This window comes from Pan troglodytes, chromosome 8 (genome assembly GCF_028858775.2).
Source record: "Pan troglodytes isolate AG18354 chromosome 8, NHGRI_mPanTro3-v2.0_pri, whole genome shotgun sequence".
NCBI lineage: Eukaryota > Metazoa > Chordata > Mammalia > Primates > Hominidae > Pan > Pan troglodytes.
Genome location: NC_072406.2, coordinates 165,028 through 186,076, shown reverse-complemented (window position 1 = coordinate 186,076; position 21,049 = coordinate 165,028). Strand labels below are relative to the sequence as shown.

The 21,049-nt window shown below is 35.4% G+C and overlaps 1 protein-coding gene across 1 annotated transcript; it reads left to right on the top strand.

The window, feature by feature from the left end:
* Positions 1 to 999: 999 nt before the first annotated feature.
* Positions 1,000 to 20,774, top strand: LOC134807156 (MAM and LDL-receptor class A domain-containing protein 1-like). Its single transcript, XM_063781578.1, has 7 exons — positions 1,000 to 1,090; positions 1,482 to 1,583; positions 2,528 to 2,674; positions 6,194 to 6,360; positions 11,832 to 11,924; positions 14,549 to 14,756; positions 20,671 to 20,774. Exons 1-6 carry the CDS (start codon positions 1,000 to 1,002, stop codon positions 14,570 to 14,572), a joined length of 624 nt encoding a protein of 207 aa, XP_063637648.1. The 3' UTR covers positions 14,573 to 14,756; positions 20,671 to 20,774.
* Positions 20,775 to 21,049: the final 275 nt, after the last annotated feature.

Sequence of the window (21,049 nt, the reverse complement as noted above, 5' to 3'; positions counted from 1 at the left end):
TTCACTCATTCAGCTGCACAGATACAGGCTAGAGTAAGTGAAGGGATTTATTTTCTAGAGTTTTTGCCATGAGAGTATGGAGAAGTATGAGCATGGCCAGGGAGTGATTGCTTGTCTGACATCTCTAATGAAGGAAATGAAGACAAGATAGGTGAGGGAAATAACTGAAAATAATTTAGGATCCTGGGCTTGTAGAAGCTGGCACAGCTGAAATATTCTTAGAGTAGAGATATGAAAAGAAGTGAGCTGGACAGATAAGGATGATGGTTGGTGAGTGGACCACTTGAAATGAAGACAAGGAAACGTTGTCATCATTAGTAATGGTAATACTTCTTTTGAAGAGTGATGGCAAAGGTTGTTTTTCATCAAAGTTCTCCTTCAAAGTCATCAATAAGAAGAGATCAAGAAACTGAGAAGCAAATAAAAGTGAATATTTACATGACAGAGAATGACAGTGAGCTCAGAGCTAGAATCTTCAGGGGTTGAGGGACAGGGCATCCTCAGGGCTCACCTACAGTGTCTGTAGGTGATTGTAACAAGCTGGAACAGTGAGGGGTGCCATTTGACATGAGAGTCAAAGCTTGGGTATTTAGGAAGGTCAGAGGGAGAATTGTCTGCAAGTGGTATGGGCAGAAAGGACTCCTAGTCTACCTTCAAGTCTTATATTGGGGGGCTTGGGGAAAAGAAAACAAAAACATAGGCACAATTTTTTTTTTTGGGATGGAGTCTCGCTCTGTCACCCAGGGTGGAGTGAAGTGGCGTGACCTTTGCTCACTGCAACCTCCACCTCCTGGGTTCAAGCAATTCTCCTGCCTCAGCCACCCTAGTAGCTGGGATTATGGATGCATGCCACCACGCCCAGATAATTTTTGTATTTTTAATAGAGACGGGGCTTCACCATGTTGGCCAGGCTCATCTTGAACTCCTGACCTCAGGTGATCCACCCTCCTTGGCCTCCCAAAGGCCAGTCCATGCCTGGGATTACAGGTGAGAACCACCATGGCCGGCCAACAGACACAATTTGGGAAGGCTTCACAGAAAGCAGTTCTAGGGAAGATCCACCTTCCACGTTTAAGGGGCACCATATCTTGTATTGGACACATGTACAACTGTCCTTCAAATAGTAGACTCTGAGTTCCAACATTAGGGCAATTTTTTTACTCCTATGAAGGATTGGCTTTGGGGCTTGCCTGTCATTATGGAGATATGATTAAAATTCTGAAACATTGGCATAGTTGTTTTGTTCTGTTTTTTTCTGTCTCTATTTGAGTGGTGTGTGTGTGTGTGTGTGTGTGTGTGTGTGTGTGTGTGTGTGTGAGAGAGAGAGAGAGAGAGATAGGGTTACCTAAAAGGTGATGATACCATAAAGAGAAATTGGTTACAGAGTGCTTTGTAGAATGAATATTAACATTAAAGCAAAATACATGAGTCTTTCAAGTTGCACCTGCATTTCACTTCTTGCCAATCTTTAAATTTAACAGATGGAATTTTACTGTGTCAAGAAGCATTGAATGCTGAGCGGGAGCTATGTCATCCAGATACTGATCTCTGCAGATTTGATGCTACAGATGAAGAGTTGAGATGTAAGTGTTAAATTGAGATATTCACTTTTCTGGTATATATGCAATATGTGAGACTCAGAGACCACTCACAGGAAAGTGCACACGCCAACCTTTGTTGCCATTAATGTCCTAGTTTTAGCTGGAGTGTTATTGGGAGGCTGTGGTGGTTTATACTAAATACATCAATTTAAGGCGATGTCATTTTGTGAAACAAACTAAAGCCATTGTGGAATGATATGCAATGATTCTTCTATAAAATTTCAGTGTGATTATGAATAGTAAATAATTTAAACTAAATAATCTAATCCCATAAAGTAGGTAAGGTAAAATATAAAGCCATTTTAAAAATTGTTGACTGGGTATGGTGGCTCATGCCTGTAATCCCAGCACTTTGGGAGCCCGGGATGAGAGGATTGCTTGAGGCCAAGAGCTCAAAATTAGCCTGGGCAATATAGCAAGATGTCATCTCTACCAAAAAAAAAAAAAAAAAAGAATTACCTGAGCATGGTGCCATGCACCTGTGGTCCTAGCTACTTGGGAGGCTGAGGCTGGAAGATTGCTTGAGCCCAGGAGTTTGAGGCTACAGTGGGCTATGATTGCAACACTGCATTTGGCCTGGGTGGCAGAACAAGACCCTGTCTCTTAAAAAAATTAAAACATATTGTGACTGAAGTGGTGACACATACAACAAAAACTAGGAATCCAAAAACTAGAAATCTCCTTTTTTTATGGCAATGGGTCACATTTGAGAGGATATTGTACATGTGGATCAACTGAGAAATTTTTGCAAAATGGAGTTGCTGGTACACTCTAAGGCTTATTGAATCCCAACTTCCAGATATAAATTAGTGTGTGCTGATGTGTATGTGTGTATATAAGCCTTTTGGTTGATTACAACACATAACTTGGTTAAGCAGCCACTCTAGCAGACTAATAGTCCACCAAGATCTTTTTCTCCCGTTTAGTGTGTCAGGCCTGTGGGTTTGAATTTGACATGTGTGAGTGGACGTCAGAAGCATCTGCTGGCCAAATTTCCTGGATGCGCACAAAAGCGAGAGAGATCCCTGCATTCAAATCCACACCTCAGCAGGATCAAGGAGGTGATGATGAAGGTAGAAAAAAAAATAATATATTTTATGTATTACTTTCAGAATTCTGCTTTATGGTAACTAGTTATAAGACATTACATAGGAGGCCTTGGTGAATATACTGAGTATATTTTATTGAAAATACATTCTGCCATAGGAGCTGAAGGTGAAAATAACAATTATGTTTCCAACAGTGTAAAACAAGAATTATACTAGGTTAACAATATTTTTTAAGTTTTATTATTTCCTTCAGGATTTATTATCGTGTGAACAAAAAGTATTAAAAGGCTTTTTTTTTTTTTTTTGAGACAGAGTCTCACTCTGTCACCCAGGCTGGAATGCAGTGGTGAGATCTCGGCTCACTGCAACCCCCGCCTCCTGGATTCAAGTGATTCTCCTGTCTCAGCCTCCCAAGTAGCTGGGACTACAGGCACGTGCTATCATGCCTGGCTAATTTTTGAATTTTTAGTAGAGACAGGAATTCACCATGTTGGCCAAACTGGTATCAAACTCCTGACCTCATGTGATCCACCCACCTTAGCCTCCTGAAGTGCTGAGATTACAGGTGTGAGCCATCATGCCCAGCCAAGTCAGCCAGCTCTTTCTTTCTCTCTTTCTTTCTTTCTCTCTTTCTTTCTTTCTTTCTTTCTCTTTCTTTCTTTCTTTCTTTTTCTTTCTTTCTCTTTCTTTCTTTCTTTTTCTTTCTTTCTTTCTTTCTTTCCTTCCTTCCTTCCATCCATGCTTCCTTCCTTCCTTCTTTCTTTCTCTCTTTCTTTCAACACTGCTCTGTTGTCAATGAGTTTCTTCCTCTTGCTAACATATTAATTTGTATTTTCTGTTTACTTTTATTCTTTTTGCTTTTTTTTCTTTCTTCCTTTTCTTGGAGGGGTGAGTATTGTTACATTTTTATTTTTATTTTTTTCACTGATCTGGAAGCTTTAATTTGTATATCTTATTGTTATGACTATTCTTAATTTTTAGGGTATATTCTTTATATCAAATTTCTTTAACAAAACCTAAAGTGCTCTAGTATTTCTGCCTTCTTGAACATGAGAAAGACCAAACTATCATTTAATTATTTTTTGGTCCTGAGTTACAGTTGAACATTTTAAAGAGTTTTAAAGTCAATATCTTGTTATGATACTTGTAATTAGTAAGATTATATATTTCATTATTTTTCTTACTCACCATTGTTTTTTAGATTTTATGCTTTCCTTCTTGGTTCCCTTATCCCCTTGCAAAGGTTGACTCTTTAATCAATTTTTCTTTTATTTAGAAAAGATCTGTGGTGATGAGCTCCCATAGTACCTGTAAACTTAAAATGTTTTAAAATTGTTCTCACTTCGAAATAATAATTTATCTGGTCATACAATTTTAGAATTTTTTTTTAATTTCTAAGTACAGGGTGATTTTCCCTCTTTAGCTCCTGATATGTGCTGTAGTGACGGAGAAGTCTGAGTGCATGTAATGGTTTTTAGTTTAATGCAGATTTTAAAAATGTTTCTTTATCTTTGTTATTTGAAAATTTCAGTATGATGAGTGCAGGAATGAGTATATGTTTAATTTTTAATGCTCAGAATGCACATATATCATCACTTGCAGAAATTATGTTATTCTATTCAAGTAATTCTCTCTTACTCCCTCTAATCTTTTCATCTTGAGTTTCTATTAAACCCAACTAATGTTCACACTCCATAACCTGACTCCTCCTTTTTATTTTCTATATAATTTACTCTATTTTGAGTTACATTTCAGGGCTTCTGGTACATGAATTTTCTCTTTGACACTATGGCCAGTCTAGGTTATATTCTGCCTATTGGGCATTTAATTTAAAGTCTTAATTTATTTTTGTTTTAAGTGTATACTTGCTAATATTTTCTTATTTATTTCCTAGTGTATCTTAATATGTTTTTAATAGAATGTATTAGAATTGCATGAAATTTAATTTCTTTTTTGTACAATTTATAAATGTAATTCGTTTTTGCTGTCTTTAGCATTATATTTATATATTTTACTGTGCAGATTATTATTTTTTATTTTTTTATTTTTTGGGGGTAGCAGTAATATTATTAGTATGGTTATTTATTTTATTTAAGTTCCAGGCTACGTGTGCAGGATGTGCAGGTTTGTTACATAAGTAAACATGTGCTGTGGTGGTTGGCTGCACCTGTCAACCCATTACCTAGGTATTAAGACCAGCGTGCATTAGCTATTTATCCCAATGATCTCCCTCCCCTCACCCCTCAACAGGCCCCAGTGTGTGTTGTTCCCCTTCCCTGTGTCTGTGTTCAAGTTGTTCAGCTCCCACATATAAGTGAGAACAAGTGGTGCTTGGCTTTCTGTCCCAGCATTAGTTTGCTCAGGATAATGGCTACCAGCCCCATCCATGCTCCTGCAAAGGACATGATCTCATTCCTTTTTATGGATGCATAGTATTCCATGGTGTATATGTACCACATTTCCTTTATCCAGTCTATCATTGATGGGCATTTGGATTGATTCAATGTCTTTGCTATTGTGAATAGTGTACAGACTATTTTTAAAAAGATTAATAGACTTTTCTTTTTAGAATTACTCTTTTCAAACTGCTTTTTGCCTTGCAGGTGCCTTGTAATTTTTTGTTGAAAGTCAGACATGATTTACTGTGCAAAAGACATTAATGTAAATAGTGTAAGCTTTTACATTACGTTTATCCAGTTAAGGATCATATTATGCTTAGTATTTGCTGTAGCTGTAAATATGTGAGGCTAAAATTTGGTCTCATGTTCTTGTTTTTGTCTTTCTTGTTGTATTTGGGTTTCCTTAGAGACTTCTTTTTAAATAAATGTCAGAGACGTGCAGCAGTTTCAGTAGCATGAAGAAGCATTTCAGACTTTATTTTTGAAAATGAAGTTGTAAAATTATAGAAATCTCTTTATAAATCTGTGTTGTCATTGTTATTAAGTTCAAGAACAGCTCCAACTGGTTTTAAATATCAGATGGGGAAAAATTTATATACAATATCTTTATGTAAAACAAAATCCATAGGTGACGTTTAAAAGAACTGTAGATATCTCATACCTCTATGTGGCTTGGTAAGAAAGAAGACATTTTAAGTTGTATTTCCTAAAACTATAAAGGATTTTCTACAAAAAGTAAATCAAAAAATCATCCAGAGGGGCAAGAATTCTGGGAAGGATGAAGAGAAATTCTTGATTAAAAAAGGATTGAATTGTGATATTTAAAAGAAAATGACAATAATTTGGTGGTATAGCAATTTGTATATGTAGGTTTCTTTTACAGGAATCTTGAACTTTTACAAAAGGGTGTTATCAAATTTTGATTATAGAAATTAGGAGATTTCTCTACATATTGGAAATGATATATAAAAATGAAAACCTGTTATTTGTAGTTGATGTAATCATTTGAAGACAATCTATCCTTTTAAGTAAAATATTTGTGTTTTAAGTCTGGTTTTGAAAACTTCAGAAATGAGATAGTTTTAATCAGACAGAAAGAAGCTAATGTTTTCCTAAATTGCTTCTTTTTTCTTTTATCTTTCAGGTTATTATGTATGGGTAGGCGCTAAGCATGCTTTCACTCTTAACCATTTAGACAGCAGGGCTTACCTAAATAGCTCTGTGTGTCATTGCCTGGGCAAGAGCTGTCATCTTCAATTCTATTATGCAATGGAAAGCAGTGTCCTGAGAGTAAGACTGTATAATAATAAGGTAAGAAGAAAGTTGCATTTATTTCAAATTCATTGAATCAATGAAGTTTCTAACTCTTGGCAACTTGTGTTTCGATTTCTCAGTTGCGCATAGGCTTTTATTCTTTAACTTGACTTTATTTGGTATACTTTTAAAAAGAATGATTAAGAAACTAGGATAGGGGACACTCTCATGTACAAAAGTTAATGTGATAACTTGCCCAATATTATTTCATAAAGTTTTCAAAATTCATGGAAGTTTATTAAAGAAACTATAGATCTAATAAAAATGGGATAGCTGAGATTCTGTATTGTGAGCTCTGTATTGAAGCTCTGATGTGATCTGTTTTGGACATTACATCTATATATCATTAGAACTATAAATATAATGGTTAAAACTTACTTGTTTGGGTAGCAGTAGACATAATTTTTAAGACTGGTAATTATTGATTAAATATTGAACAATGGCACACTGGGTAGAGTGAGTCCATTCTTCTTCTCTCTCCTTGTCCAATATGCTCAATGAGTTCTAAAGTGTAAAGCTGGGTGAGTACTCCAATTAGTATAACAGATAAAAACAAACTGACAGCTGATTCCATAGTATAGGAAAACACCCTGCTTTTTCTACTCTTACGCACTCAGCACTCCCAATATCTCACTTCTGACACCAGATGCATGTTTTTTTTCCAACACAGCAATTCAGTTCTCTAGTGGACACCAACTGAGTGTCCTTTGATTTGCCTCAATTCTGACACTGCTATGTGAAGATAGTACAGATTCCACAGTTTGAGGTCTCAGGCCCACAAGACTACCCCTACTTCAGATGTCAATCACAAGCTTCCTATTGTGCGTCTTACCTACCAGCTATAAATTGGAGTTCCCATGACCCCCTTCTTAGGTTTGATAATTTGCTAGGATGGCTCACAGAATTCAGGAAAAGACTTTACTCATGTTACCCATTTATTATTAAAAATGTAGATGAACAACCATATGGAAGAGATGAATAGGGCAAAGTATGTGGGAAGAGGGGTGGTGCTTCTCTTCCATGCATTCCCGGGTGTGCACCCTCTAGGAACCAAAATGCGTTCAGCAATCTAGAAGCTCTCTGAAACCTGTACTTCGGGAATTTGTATAGAGGATTTGTCACATAGGTATGATCATTTATTAGCTCAATCTCCAGCCCCTCTCTTCTTCCCCAAAGAGGTGGGGCTGAAAGTTCCAAGCTTCTAATCATAGCTTGATCTTTCTGGTGATGAGTCCCATAAGATTCTATTAACATCCCTACTGATTAGGAAATTAACAGGTTTTTGGGAACTATCTGCCAGAAACTGGAGATGAATAAATATATTCATAATAAATAATATATAATGTATAATTATATGTAATATAATATATAACAAATAATATATTTATTATTTTATGTATCCAGATTTATATGATTCACATAATTACATCTATACGTATGTGAGATATCTATAGATATATATCTCTACACATCAATATAGATATAAATATATAGATAGATAAATATGGATGTCATGTATATATCACATATCTGTAGATATGTGGATGTGATTATATATATATATATCTCCCCACACATCCATATACACACATATAGATATATAAAGTAATATACATATGTATATAAATTCTTTTTTAATTGAATGAGATATAATTTTCCTGGCATTCTGGAACTTGTTATGTTTTTGTGTTTTTTGCAATAGTACTTTGTAGTCACTGCCCTGCAATCTATTTAATATATTTCACTCCATTTGGTAAGGTGTGGGGGAAGGAAGAAAAGGGGACAACATCTCCCTATCCTTCCTGCAGCATTACAAACTGTCCATATACGTGGGATCAATTTTACCAAAAAGGAAGAGAGAAAAAATTTAACTGTATCCATGTATGTTCCATCATTCATGCCTCAATATTTCAGTTGCTGTCACCTGTGCTGTTTGAACCAATCCCAGCAAGCCTCCATGCAATCTACAGCATTCTATAATTTCCAACTCCTTCTTCAATAAAGGCATAGTAGAGAAATTCTTGAATAATTTCGATGAGCTTAAATTATAGTTAAAATGGTTAAATTATATATGTGGGCCTATGGTAATGCTTTTCAGATGACAGATAATTAATTATTTCATTAAAATTGAATGAATTTTTAGCCTAAATTTAAGTGGAAATTTGTATTATAATATGGTCTAATCCTGAGGATTATTTTAATCTGCTCTGAAAATGAGTGATGTATTTTAAAAGTTTCAATGCATGTAGAATGGAATTGTGTATTTAATTATGAATGTGAGTATGTACTGTGTATGTAATTATGAATGTGTATATGTATTATGTAATTATGAATGTGTGTATTTAGTATGTATGTAATTATGAATGTATATAGATTGGAATTAGTGAAAATGAGCCATGCCATTCTTCTGGTGGCTTTAGAACCATACAAGAAAAGAGTGAAAACAAATTGGCTTCAAGTGTTACATCATATAAAAATGACGTTAGATACCACACATCATTAACTCTATTAATCAGTAATACAGTTATCAAGATTCTGTCTCTCATATTATAAGAAAAGAAGTTAATCATAGGGAAATGATCTAGTGTATTAACCAGAATCAAATGAATGTACATCTTAGAGATTGTTGACTGATGTTTGATTTGTTAGTATCCTGTGAGGTGTCCTGTCTTTTCTGACACTATTTGCTATCCTCTATACATATGTTACTCACTGATGCAAAATCTGCGTCAAAGTACATTTAAGTCCCAAGACAATGTTTTATCACACACTTAAAATGACTCCAAACAAACCTATCATTTAAAAAAGTAGCTCTTGATGAAAATGATGATTTATATCTTTCCATGAACAGAATGCTGCTGTATGTTGCGAACATCTGTTACTCTATAAATGTGAGGAGGTAAGCCAAGAAATATCTAGCAAGAATGCTGAAGGTTGTTTTCTTTATTTCCAGAGGACATTAGAACTTGAGAAGTGAAAAACTCAGGTGAAGGCAAGTTGTTAAATAAAGAGTTCACTCTTTAGAATCAGCTCAAGTGTGTAGCAATTCTAGTTTGTACCATCTAACCATTCTTGGGTTAGATCTGCGTCCATGATCTATAAAATAATACTCATAGCAACAGACCACTTTTGTTCTGTGTAGGGTTTCCATGTAATTATTTACCAAGAAATTTACATGTAATTTTTCTTTACAACCAAATTTACTTGTAATTCTTTACCAAATTACATGGTCTTATTCCTAGATGTGATCAAAAGTAGTGAAACTCAACAACATTGACTTTGGTACCCTTGATTTCTTCACTGGAAGAAATCTCTAAGAGATAGAGTGTTAATAAATATGTTAAATATTTTTCTTGAAAGGTAAATCGGCATTATTGATCCTGGACCGGCGGAGCAAAGATATATTTTTAAAAAAATATTTACTGATTTTAAGATAAAAGTAGAACATCACTTGAAAAGCTTTGCTGAGTTGGAGATTTCTTTTTTACATTAACACCTGTGAAAAGTAACTAGAAAGTGGAAGAGTAAGAACAGAAATAAAATGAAACCTGATTTCACTAAGAATAAATTCTTTTTACAAAACATTGCTAGTGCCATCAGACTGGAAAATGTATAGAAAAATATAGATCTCATTCACTGTGTACTATGAACTTGGCTTATGAAAAACTATTTAAGTTTGGAAAGAACACTGCTCACTTTTCAAAAATGTAAGTGCACCCACCTTCAGGGGGAGCAGAGGGGAATCAATTAGTCACTGTGAAAAAAGAGCACAATAGCTCTAAATTATTTTCATAAAATGAAAACGGGGGAAAGTGGTGAATGCAATTTGCCAAGAGGTGTCACTAAAAGCATCTGTGTAGGGTGTAAGTGTTTTGATGCTAAATAACTGAAGTTGTGTAAGAAATAAGCAGAAGAAAAATTAGTTGCTTGTCTCAACTTTTTATAACTCCAGTTCATCCTGATCCGCCATGAAAGCTATCAGCCGAAAATATGTCCACCCCATGTGCTTCATTGTCTTGTGGAAATCTTCACAGTTGATATGAATAAGTAATGAAGCAAATTGTAATGGATTTAGACTATCTTCTGAAATATTTAGGTCTTGGAAATTTGGAGTAGGCATCTGAGGGTGCAGGACTAAGTTGAAAGTAGTTTCATTTTTAGAAAATCTTGGGCATGCATAAAATATGTGAGGCTGAGTGAGGACACAAATATTGATATCACTTATCATTTGGATTAAAACAAGATGTTGCCTTTCAGGGCCGTTTTCTATCTCATGCTAGAAAGTGGGACAGAGCCAGGCTCAGAGCTCAACCTGAGACATAATTATGTCAATCTTCACATTTTTACCATATTGTTACCTAAAAATTCATGCATTCTATATGTAAACATTATGAACAATTTGGTCTATTTTTGGGAAGAAATGTGAATTTGAATGTCTAATAAAATGTAAATAAAAATAAGATTTCAGAGCATAAAAGCATCAACATAAATCATAAAAACCAATGCCATACATGCCATAGACAAAATTTTGAGTACCTTATAGACTTTTTTATTTTATTTAGTTTTTTTGAGATGGATTCATGCTCTGTCGCCCAGGCTGGAATGTAGTGGTGGCATCTTGGCTCACTGCAACCTGCGCCTCCCAGGTTCAAGTTATTCTCCTGCCTCAGCCTCCTGAGTAGCTGGGATTACAGGCACCCACCACCACGCCTGGCTAATTTTTGTATTTTTAGTAGAGATGGAGTTTCACCATAGACTTTTATTGAGCTTCTTACATTCAATATATGTTTTGAATGCAGTAAAGGCTTGTTACTACACTCATAGCATGTAGTAACAATTTTACATAGATTTTGCAATCTGAAAAATGATCATTGTACAGGTACATAACATAGATTTCTCTAAAAGATGTAAATAGGCCTTTGATAGAATGACCAAATTAAGAATATAATTTTCAGAATGTAACTGTATTGTTTGGAACTTGGACCAAATGTTTCCACAGGAAAAAATATTTAGTATAAATTGAAATTGTGCAGAAAATGCATCTGACAACATTTGTAACCTTTATATTGTTTGCCTGTAATCTTTTTCTTTTCTAGTATCATGGCAATATTACAAAATGTAATAATGTTATTGAGATCAACATTTAAATTGCTGATCTTATTAACTGTTATTTAGAATTTTATTTTTGAAACACAGTACTGTTTTTTTAAAAGATTTCATCCAAATTTTTGTTCCATCCTAATACTGTTTATCTACAAAAAGCAGCTTTACTACATAAACATGCTTCATTTTCTTATTTTTTAATGATATTCAGCTTTTTCAATTTGACTACCAAGACTTTAGATTTCCTAGTACTTTATATCATACAGGTAAGGTAATACCTACTACAATGTAATTAAAAGAGCATGTATGTAAATGTGAAGATTAGAATATGGGTAATGAGTGATGTCTTTCTCTTCAAATCAAAGGAAGAAGAAATATTTTGGACATACAACATATCAACTCACAGCCAATGGGTGAAAGCAGATGTGTTAATACCAGAAGATCTGAAGACATTTAAGGTATGAAAGAAAAAAAAAAGTATTTTTTTATCATGGTTTAAGTTTTAGCTTTGCAGCAATAAATTGATCATGCACTGCTAAAGTTAAATTAGCATTTAAGTTAGGGATGCGTGCTTGTATATTTGGGGAGAGTGATTGCTTACTTTTTAAATTGTACCTTTTCCTTCTGAGACCAAATTTCCCATGGCGGGCGAAATAGAGTGTATCCACTCTTGTTCACAGCTTCCTCATTCTCCACAGCCTTCCTTTCTTGCTCCCCAGCACCATGCTTTGCCCCAGGGAAACAAATTGCATTATGAAGTAGGTAAATAGTAAACTGGTATTGAAACTTAGTAGAGTATAGGCAAATGTTTTGAATGCAATAATTCATATCTTTATAACACATGGAAAGCTCTATGTACACCAAGAAACATAAGAAACATACATAGGCTCAATAGGAATGCTGTCTCTTAAAAAATTAAATTGATATTTTGTGTTGTATTAGGTTGGTGCAAATGTAATTGCAGCTTTTGCCATTGTGGCTTTTGCCATTGCTTTTAATGGCCAAAACCTCAATTATTTTTGCACCAACATGATATACGGAATGCGTAAGTTTATTTATGCTGGAGTGTGAGTATAAAATGATGATACTGATTATATGTGTGGGTTATGAAGCCAATTTCATTTCTTTATAGTGATATTCCATTTATACATCCTATCACAGCCTATTGAGTTAACATTTTGACACTATTTAATTTTCATAGGCTGATATCTGTTTTTATAACTTCTCAGGTACTAAACAAGTTTCTTTTTTTATAAACTGAAGGTTAAATTTTGTTTTAACTCAAAGATAAAACGAAGTAAAATGTAAAGAAAATGAATTTGAGAGTTATTCCAGGTTCTCAAGTGGATATGTAATGTAATTAGCTGTTCAATAATTATAGGCCTTTGAGATCTAAGTTTAAAACCATCAATTTTTGAACCTCAAATTGATATCATTTCTGCATTTCTGATCTCTTGCTGCTATGAAAATATACAGCTATACATTAATAATTTTTACATGTATGATATTCATTATGGGAAAAGTATGTAGCGGCATACAAAGTTTTTTTATTGTTGGATATGATTTAAATTTAATATTATTTTATAAACCAAATTATTAGACATATTTGCAAACTGAAAATCTGACCTTAAGTAATTATTAATGAACAAACAAATATATATCCCTCGTATTTTGTTTGTTTGAAATGGAGTCTTGCTCTGTCACCCAGGCTGGAGTGCAGTGATGGGATTTTGTCTCACTGCAGCTTCCACCTCCTGGTCTCAAGCAATTCTCTTGCATTAGCCTCCCAAGCAGCTGGGACTACAGGCATGTGCCACCATGCCCAGCTAATTTTTTGTATTTTTAGTAGAGATGGGTTTTATCATATTGGCCAGGCTGGTCTCGAATTCCTGACCTCAAGTGATCCACCTCCTTGGCCTCACAAAGTGCTGGGATTACAGGTGTGAGTCACTGCACCTGACCTATCCCTCGTGTTTTGAAAAGAAAATCTATTCAGAAACTTTAAGCTGGATGAAACTGAAGGAAGTAAATTTTAATTCTTAGTATCTGGCTGGAATTTTAACGACATTTAGTGCTGTTTAATAGAACTTTCTGCCTAATGGAAATGCTTTATATCTGATGTCCAGTATGGTAGCCACTCATCACATGAGGCTATTGAACAATTGAAATTTGGCTACCATGACTGAGGGAACTAAATTTTATTTTATTTTCATTAATTTGAATTGAAATACTCCTCTGTAGCTCATGGCTAATGTTCTGGACAGCAAATAATTAGTTATCTGGGATACAGTCAGCTATTTATACTTCTGCACTTTTGGTGTTAAGTAATAATTGCTCTTGGTAGAAACTCAAGGAATGCTAATACTTTGACATTATCTTACACTTGACCAGCAATGTGCGGTTGTTTCATTTGCTAATATTGCTTATCTCCAGAAAAGCTAGCAATTCAATTGGTGACAACAAAATTTATTTACTTTAATTGACACTTCTTTTCTCATTAAAGAAGTTACTCTTTTATGTAAGTTGAATAGAGTTTTATGTTTATTCCCTTACATTTTTTTATTCCTATATTGTGTCTGTTTCCGTTTGCCTGATATTTTTCTTCATGTATTCAAATACTAATTTCACTAGTTAAAAAATAAGTCAGATGCAGTTACAGCTCTTGTTCTATAAGTAATGACAATACTTCTTATTTTCCTTGAAAATGAAAGAAAGAGAGCTGTAAAGATAATGACCAAGTAACAAGTTTGCAGTCAGGGACATTTTTGATAGTTAAGTGGGATGCTTGTGTTTTGCCTGATCCTGGGAGGTTTCTCTGAGCCTTTAGTGGAGCAAATGTTTCCATCAGTTTTTTTTTTTTTTAATACTTTAAGTTTTAGGGCACATGTGCACAACGTGCAGGTTTGTTACATCAGTCGTATGAGCATGGGTTGAGCTTATCAAACAGGAACTTTGTTATATATTGCCTTGGTTGCTTTAAACACTTTTTCTCAATAACTACTTTGTCTTTATCAACCTTCTTTAGTTTTTTGTCTTATTAAGGAGATTGCAAACTCATAAATTAATCTTTTTCTTCCTAAAGATTATTTTTGAAGGGACTCTTTAGAGCCAGAGAAGTTTTATTGCCCTTGATCACCTCTGGGTCTATGCCTGTGGACAGACCCAATCCAGAAAGCTTTGCTCTGAAGACGAATTCCCTTGCACTAGTGGCCAGTGCATCGCCAAAGAATCTGTCTGTGACTCTCGGCAGGACTGCTCCGATGAGAGTGATGAAGACCCAGCAACTTGCTGTAAGTGAGTGAATGGCTTACTAGTTAACATGCTCTAATTCAAGACTGTTAGTTGGATTTAAAACAGTCTTTGTTTCTATCAAGGCAAAGGTAAGTCATATGTATGAAATGTGATAAATATGCATTATTGCTCTGAAACTATTAGTACTATGCCTTCAGGGATCTCTATTTTAACTTAATGTTTTGGTGCTTGTTGCAAAGTCTGCAACATCTCTCAATTTATTCTACAAATGAATAGTTGTGATTATTGTTGGCTGGTGTGCGAATGTGTGTGCTTTGATTAAAGAGAAGATGGGTGGTAGAAGGAAACTTTTTGTACCTTTGCCTTGGAGGCATATAGTATGGGTTGCTAACTTTTATTGTGTATGCTTTTTTCCTCTCTAGTCAATCATCTTGGAAGCTGTAGCTGGGAGGGATGAGTAGGAGGAGGGTGGCCCTTCCTCCAGGGCAGCTACCATGATTGTAGAAATCATTTCAGCCATCATGGCTGCCCTGGAGGAAGGGCCGCTCTCCTCTTACTTGCCTAGAAAACACTTCAGCCAACCGGGTGCAATGGCTCACACCTGTAATCACAGCACTCTGGGAGGCCGAGGCAGGCAGATCACGAGGTCAGGAGTTCAAGACCAGCCTGGCCAACATAGTGAAACCCCCGTCTCTACTAAAAATACAAAAAATTAGCCAGGCGTGGTGTTGGGCACCTGTAATCACAGCTACTTGGGAGGCTGAGGTAGGAAAACTGCCTGAACATGGGAGGTGGAGGTTGCCGTGAGCTGAGATCACGCCATTGCACTCCAGCCCAGGCGACAGTGTGAGACTCCGTCTGGAAAAAAAAAAAAAAGAAATCACTTCAGCCATGACTGGCATTTGGGAGGGCCAAAGTGCCCCAACACCTTTCTTTCAGGCGTTTTCTGAAGAGTCTTTGATAGAAGTGATGACAAGAGATCCCATTGCTATTCAAGCATAGTCATAGTTCAACAAAAATATAATTTAATTTACAATCCACAGGATGATTCTCATATGAGGTAACTTAGCAACTGAGATCCCTGTGTCTCTTTAGAAAACATGAATTCCAAGGATATGAATCCAATTTCTGTATCACAAACAGGTGGTTTTTAAAAGATATTAAAAATTTGACGTTTATTTTACTGCAGTGTCTTATTTTAGTGAGATGTTTTGTTGGGCAGAGGTGAAAATATTGTAATAAGATAAATGCCACCTTTTAAGTGAAAAGCTCTGTATAATTGGTTTCTCTTGGGAAGCTTGGATTTTATTAAGAGCAATGCGGAGGGACACAGGAGAGAGGAGATGAGAAAGTAAGGCTAAAATCCCCTTCTGCCATGTTCATCAACAGCAATCCAGTTAATACTTCAGACTCCTAGCTTTAAACCAAGTAATCGGCTAACCAGTGTGAGCTCAACGGAGCTTTTGGGCTGCTCTCTTCTTTTGTTCAAAACAAGCGATGTAAGAGCAATTTATTTACTCCAATGTATGTGAAGTTTCTTTCTATGTTTTATTTAAATTTTTTACAGACAATTTGCTTCATTTCTGTTGGGGAAATATTTCTTTCTAACAGTTTCTATAATTCTTAATGTCAATAACTGAAGGAAAATATATTTCCTTTCTTTCCACGTATATAATTTTTTTTTTTTTTTTGAGACAGAGTCTTGCTCTGTCACCCAGGCTGGAGTGCAATGGCATGATCTCGGCTCACTACAACCTCCACTTCCCGGGTTCAAGTGATTCTCCTGTCTCGGCCTCCAGAGTAGCTGGGATTACAAGCATGTGCCACCACACCCACATAATTTTTGTATTTTTAGTAATGACAGGTTTCATCATGTTGGCCAGGCTGGTCTTGAACTCCTGATCTCAGGTGATCCACCGGCCTCAGCCTCCCAAAGTGCTGGGATTACAGGCATGAGGCACTGCACCTGGGCACTTGTATATTTGGAAGCTTAGCTTTTTCCCCTCCATTATTTTCCCCGTAGTAAATCATACTTTATGTTCACCTTTAAAAAATTGTTTAGCATTTGATTTCCAAAATATTTTCTCATTTATTGAAGTTTCATTGATTATGTATATGACATTTTTCCAGTTCAGTAGCTCTTGATGCCATATTCTGCTATTTTCTTTGGGTGAATGCAGGAATGAGTAATTGTGTTTCTCAACAAAAACAGTGTTACTTATTAGTCTTTTAAGTTTTTAAATAGTGTAACCTCATTTGTCCAAAGAAAACCTGTCATGTTTGCATGATTGAGATTGACTTGATATAGGGAATATGTCATAAAAATGTAGCCATATTGCATACAGTATATATGTGTATTCATGTATTTTGATACCAAAATGAGTGTTTCATGTAAATATATATACAATTATTTATGCTGTGAAATTATATAGATTTGGATTATTAGAATTGATATAAATTTACACTATTTGCTGCACTAAAGTATTTAATATATTTTTGCATATAGACACGTGCATATGTACATTCTTACAAAATAAAAGAGGCTTTCCTTTGAAATTTAAATCCATATTGAAACATTTTACACATACGAAAACGTTTGTGTTTTACAAATTTGAATTTGTAATATCAAGTTTTTTTCATAAACGATTCTTCCATGTTCATGAAGCACAAGAAAAATATCTTTATATATTTTTTTATTGCACTTTAGAATGAATCTCTAGGAGGGTATAGCTTGTGCAGGCAGTTTGAATAGCACCAGGAATACTTACCAAATTCTGGAGAATGAGTAAATATGAACTCGTGAGGATTGTCAGTTGGTATTCCACAGCCAGTGTGCTTTTCCCCAAAGGCAGACTCACTCAGGTCTTCTCTCATTATCAAGTTGCTCTTACTTTTAGGTATTATTTTAATATATGGCATAACATAGCCTCCAGACCGGTGGCTTTTCAAAATCAGTTAATAAAAATGGCCTGTGTGTTTTGCTGCAACAGCAGACTCCACGGACCAGAGCATCAGCATTACCTGGGAACTTAGTGGAAATGCAGAACCTCAGGCCCTGGCCCAGCCTTACGGAACCAAAAGCTACATGGAACAAGGTCCCAGGTGATTTGTCTGCATATGAAACTTTGAGAACCACTCTACCAAAGAGGCTTCAGGAAGGAAGACAGCTAGGGGAAGAAACAGATGGCATCTAAAAAAATTGATAAAAACTAAAGGCAAACAAGTCGGAGTTCTCTCAGGGTAGAAGCAAAAACTCTCTTTACTTTGCTAGTCCTTAAGAGCATCAATATTAATAAAATATTTATAATGTGTATTTGTAATGTATATTAACACAATATTTATAATATAATCCTGTTAGAATCTAATATATTCTCATTAAATGAAATATTCCCCATTCATTTCCCATACATAGCTTTCTTTCTTATTTCACAGAGAGCTGATTAACTTCTGGAGGATTCATAAAATATTTTACTTTTCATGATCCAGAATTTTTCCCAGCTGCACAATGAAATTCTTTCTTGTCTGCTCATATGCTGTAGTGGTTAAATATGCAAGAGAAAGCTTTGTCATCATCTTAAAATATTACTTTAACTGATGAACTCTGAGTAAAATTTCTCTAAAACCAAACAATAGATTTTTGATGTTTATTAACATCATCCTGTATTAAATGAGGGCAGTTAAGATTAAAATATATCTGCACCCTCATGTTCATTGCAGCATTATTCAAAATATCCAGCCAAAACAACTGAAGTCTCTGAGAATGGATCAAACAAGTGGTGTGTGTGTGTGTGTGTGTGTGTGTGTGTGTGTGTGTGTGTGTGTATAAAATGTATATGTGTTCACAATGAAATATTATTCAGCAATAATGAAGAAAAAACTTGCTATTTGTGACAATGATGAGCCTGGAGGGGATTATGCAAAATGAAATAACCCAGACAGAGAAAGACAAATACAGCACGATCTCACTTATACATGGAACCTAAAAAAGTTGAATTTGTAGAAACAGAGAGTAGAATGGCAGTTGTCCAGGGCTGAGGCCTGGCTGAAATGGGGAGGTGTTGGTCAAAAGACACAAATTTTCACTTACAAGATAAATAAGTTCTGGGAGTCTAGTGTACAGCCTGGTGACTGTAGTTAATAACACTGTATTGTATACTTGAAATTTGCTGAGAGTAGATCTGAAATGTTCTGATCACACACACAAAAGGTAACTATATGATGAAATGATGCTAATTAGCTTTACTGTGGTAATCTTTTCTCTATGTATATGTATATCAAAACATTACATTGCATACCTTAGTTACAATTTTGTTTGTCACTTATACATCAATAAAGCTTAAAAAATTAATACATATATATGCAATATGTTTTAAAAATCTCTATCAAAATAATTAAAATACAACATGCCAAACATGTCCAAAGATACACATTGGATCCCTGAACAGTTTATACATGAAATAGATCTAATTTTCAGACACATGCTACAACATGGATGAACCTTGAAATAAGCCAGAGACAAAAGGACACGTATTGTTTGGTCTCAGTTATATGAAGTACCTAAAGTAGGCAAACTCATAGAGACAGATAGTAAAATGGTGGTTGCCAGGGTTTGAGGGGAGGGGATATGGAAAGTATTGCTTAATGGGGGTGGAGATTCAGTTTGGGAATGAAAAAGTTCTGGAGATGGATGGTGGTAATGGTTGTACAACAATGGGAATGTACCTAATACCATAGAAGCTTACATTAAAAATTGTTAAAATGTTACATTTATGTCATGTATATTTTACCACAATAAAATACACATTTGTATTTATATATAAAATTTCAATAACTCATATAGGAAAAAATATATATATATATAGAATCTACTTCACTGTGTTCCAAAAAAGTTGGAATGATAGATATATCTTCAAATCAAAATAGTTCAGGAAATTCCATGAAAAAGGGGTTTTTTAAATTATAGGACTTTAAAAACAATTTTAAATGCTAATATGAATTGTGTACCTTCACAGGGGACGTTGGTATAATAGTCAAATGAAAGAAATTTAAACCAAGGACCTTGTATGATGCATTAATTTTCACTGTGATATTGTCTCCAGATGTCTTTCATGTAAAATAAAATGTTGGGCTGGGTGTGGTGGCTCACGCCTGTAATCCCAGCATTTTGGGAGGCTGAGGCGGGTGGATCACGAGGTCAGGAGATCGAGACCATCCTTGCTAACACAGTGAAACCCCATCTCTACTAAAAATATAAAAAATTAGCCGGGCGTTGTGGTGGGCGCCTGTAGTCCCAGCTACTCGGGAGGCTGAGGCAGGAGAATGGCGTGAACCCGGGAGGTGGAGCTTGCAGTGAGCCAAGATTGCACCACTGCACTCCAGCCTGGGCCTCAGAGCGAGACTCTGCCTTAAAAAAAAAAAAAAAAAAGACAAAAGATAACACCAGCTCAGTTCCGAATATCTAATTTACCTGCAATTCCAAAATGGCTAGGTATTTTTTTTTTGAGAAAGTGTTAGGATAGAATAATAAAATGCATACTGAGATGCTGACCTCAAGTTATTTGTGTGTCCAGAATTAATTTAAACTTCCCCCTTCCCAGTGGATTTTTTTCATTTATACTACCATCTCAGCAGGTTTATACTGGGCAAGCAAATTAGTTACTCCCTGAAAAGCTTTGGAGTTCCACCTTGCATCATTAAATAAAATGGAGATGGCCAACCAGAATGAAATGTACCAGACTTACAGATGGAAGCATGTGGAAGGGTCATGCCTCACACAGCACCTGAGATATTGTGTGTGACTAGATAAAGGAAAGCGATTCCGATCATTAGAGAATATTCACTACCAAGCAGAATAATTTTGCAGGCCTCCTAAGATGATTAGCTAGCATAGAGCAGTGTTTGCCTGCATGCTCTTCATTTCTCCTCACCTGTTTTCTCTTCTACGTGTAACAGCAAAGCATCTCGCCTGTGACTTTGAGTCGGGTTTCTGCGGTTGGGAGCCATTTCTCACAGAAGATTCACACTGGAAGCTGATGAAAGGATTGAATAATGGAGAGCACCACCTTCCTGCAGCTGATCACACAGCAAACATAAATCATGGTAGGACATTTTCCTCTTTAAAAAAAAATAGTTTTCTTTCTTGCATGTTGTGGAATGATGATACTGTGTATTTTCATTTCTATTCTGTAGACTGTATACATGGAACTCTGGTTTGTCTTGCTTTAAAACCTCCTGACCAAGTTAATAATTGGCGGGTAATTGAGTTCCCTGAAAGGAGCATTGTTGTAATCACCAACATGTTTGTTGTTGCAATTTTTATAAGTTGGGTTAA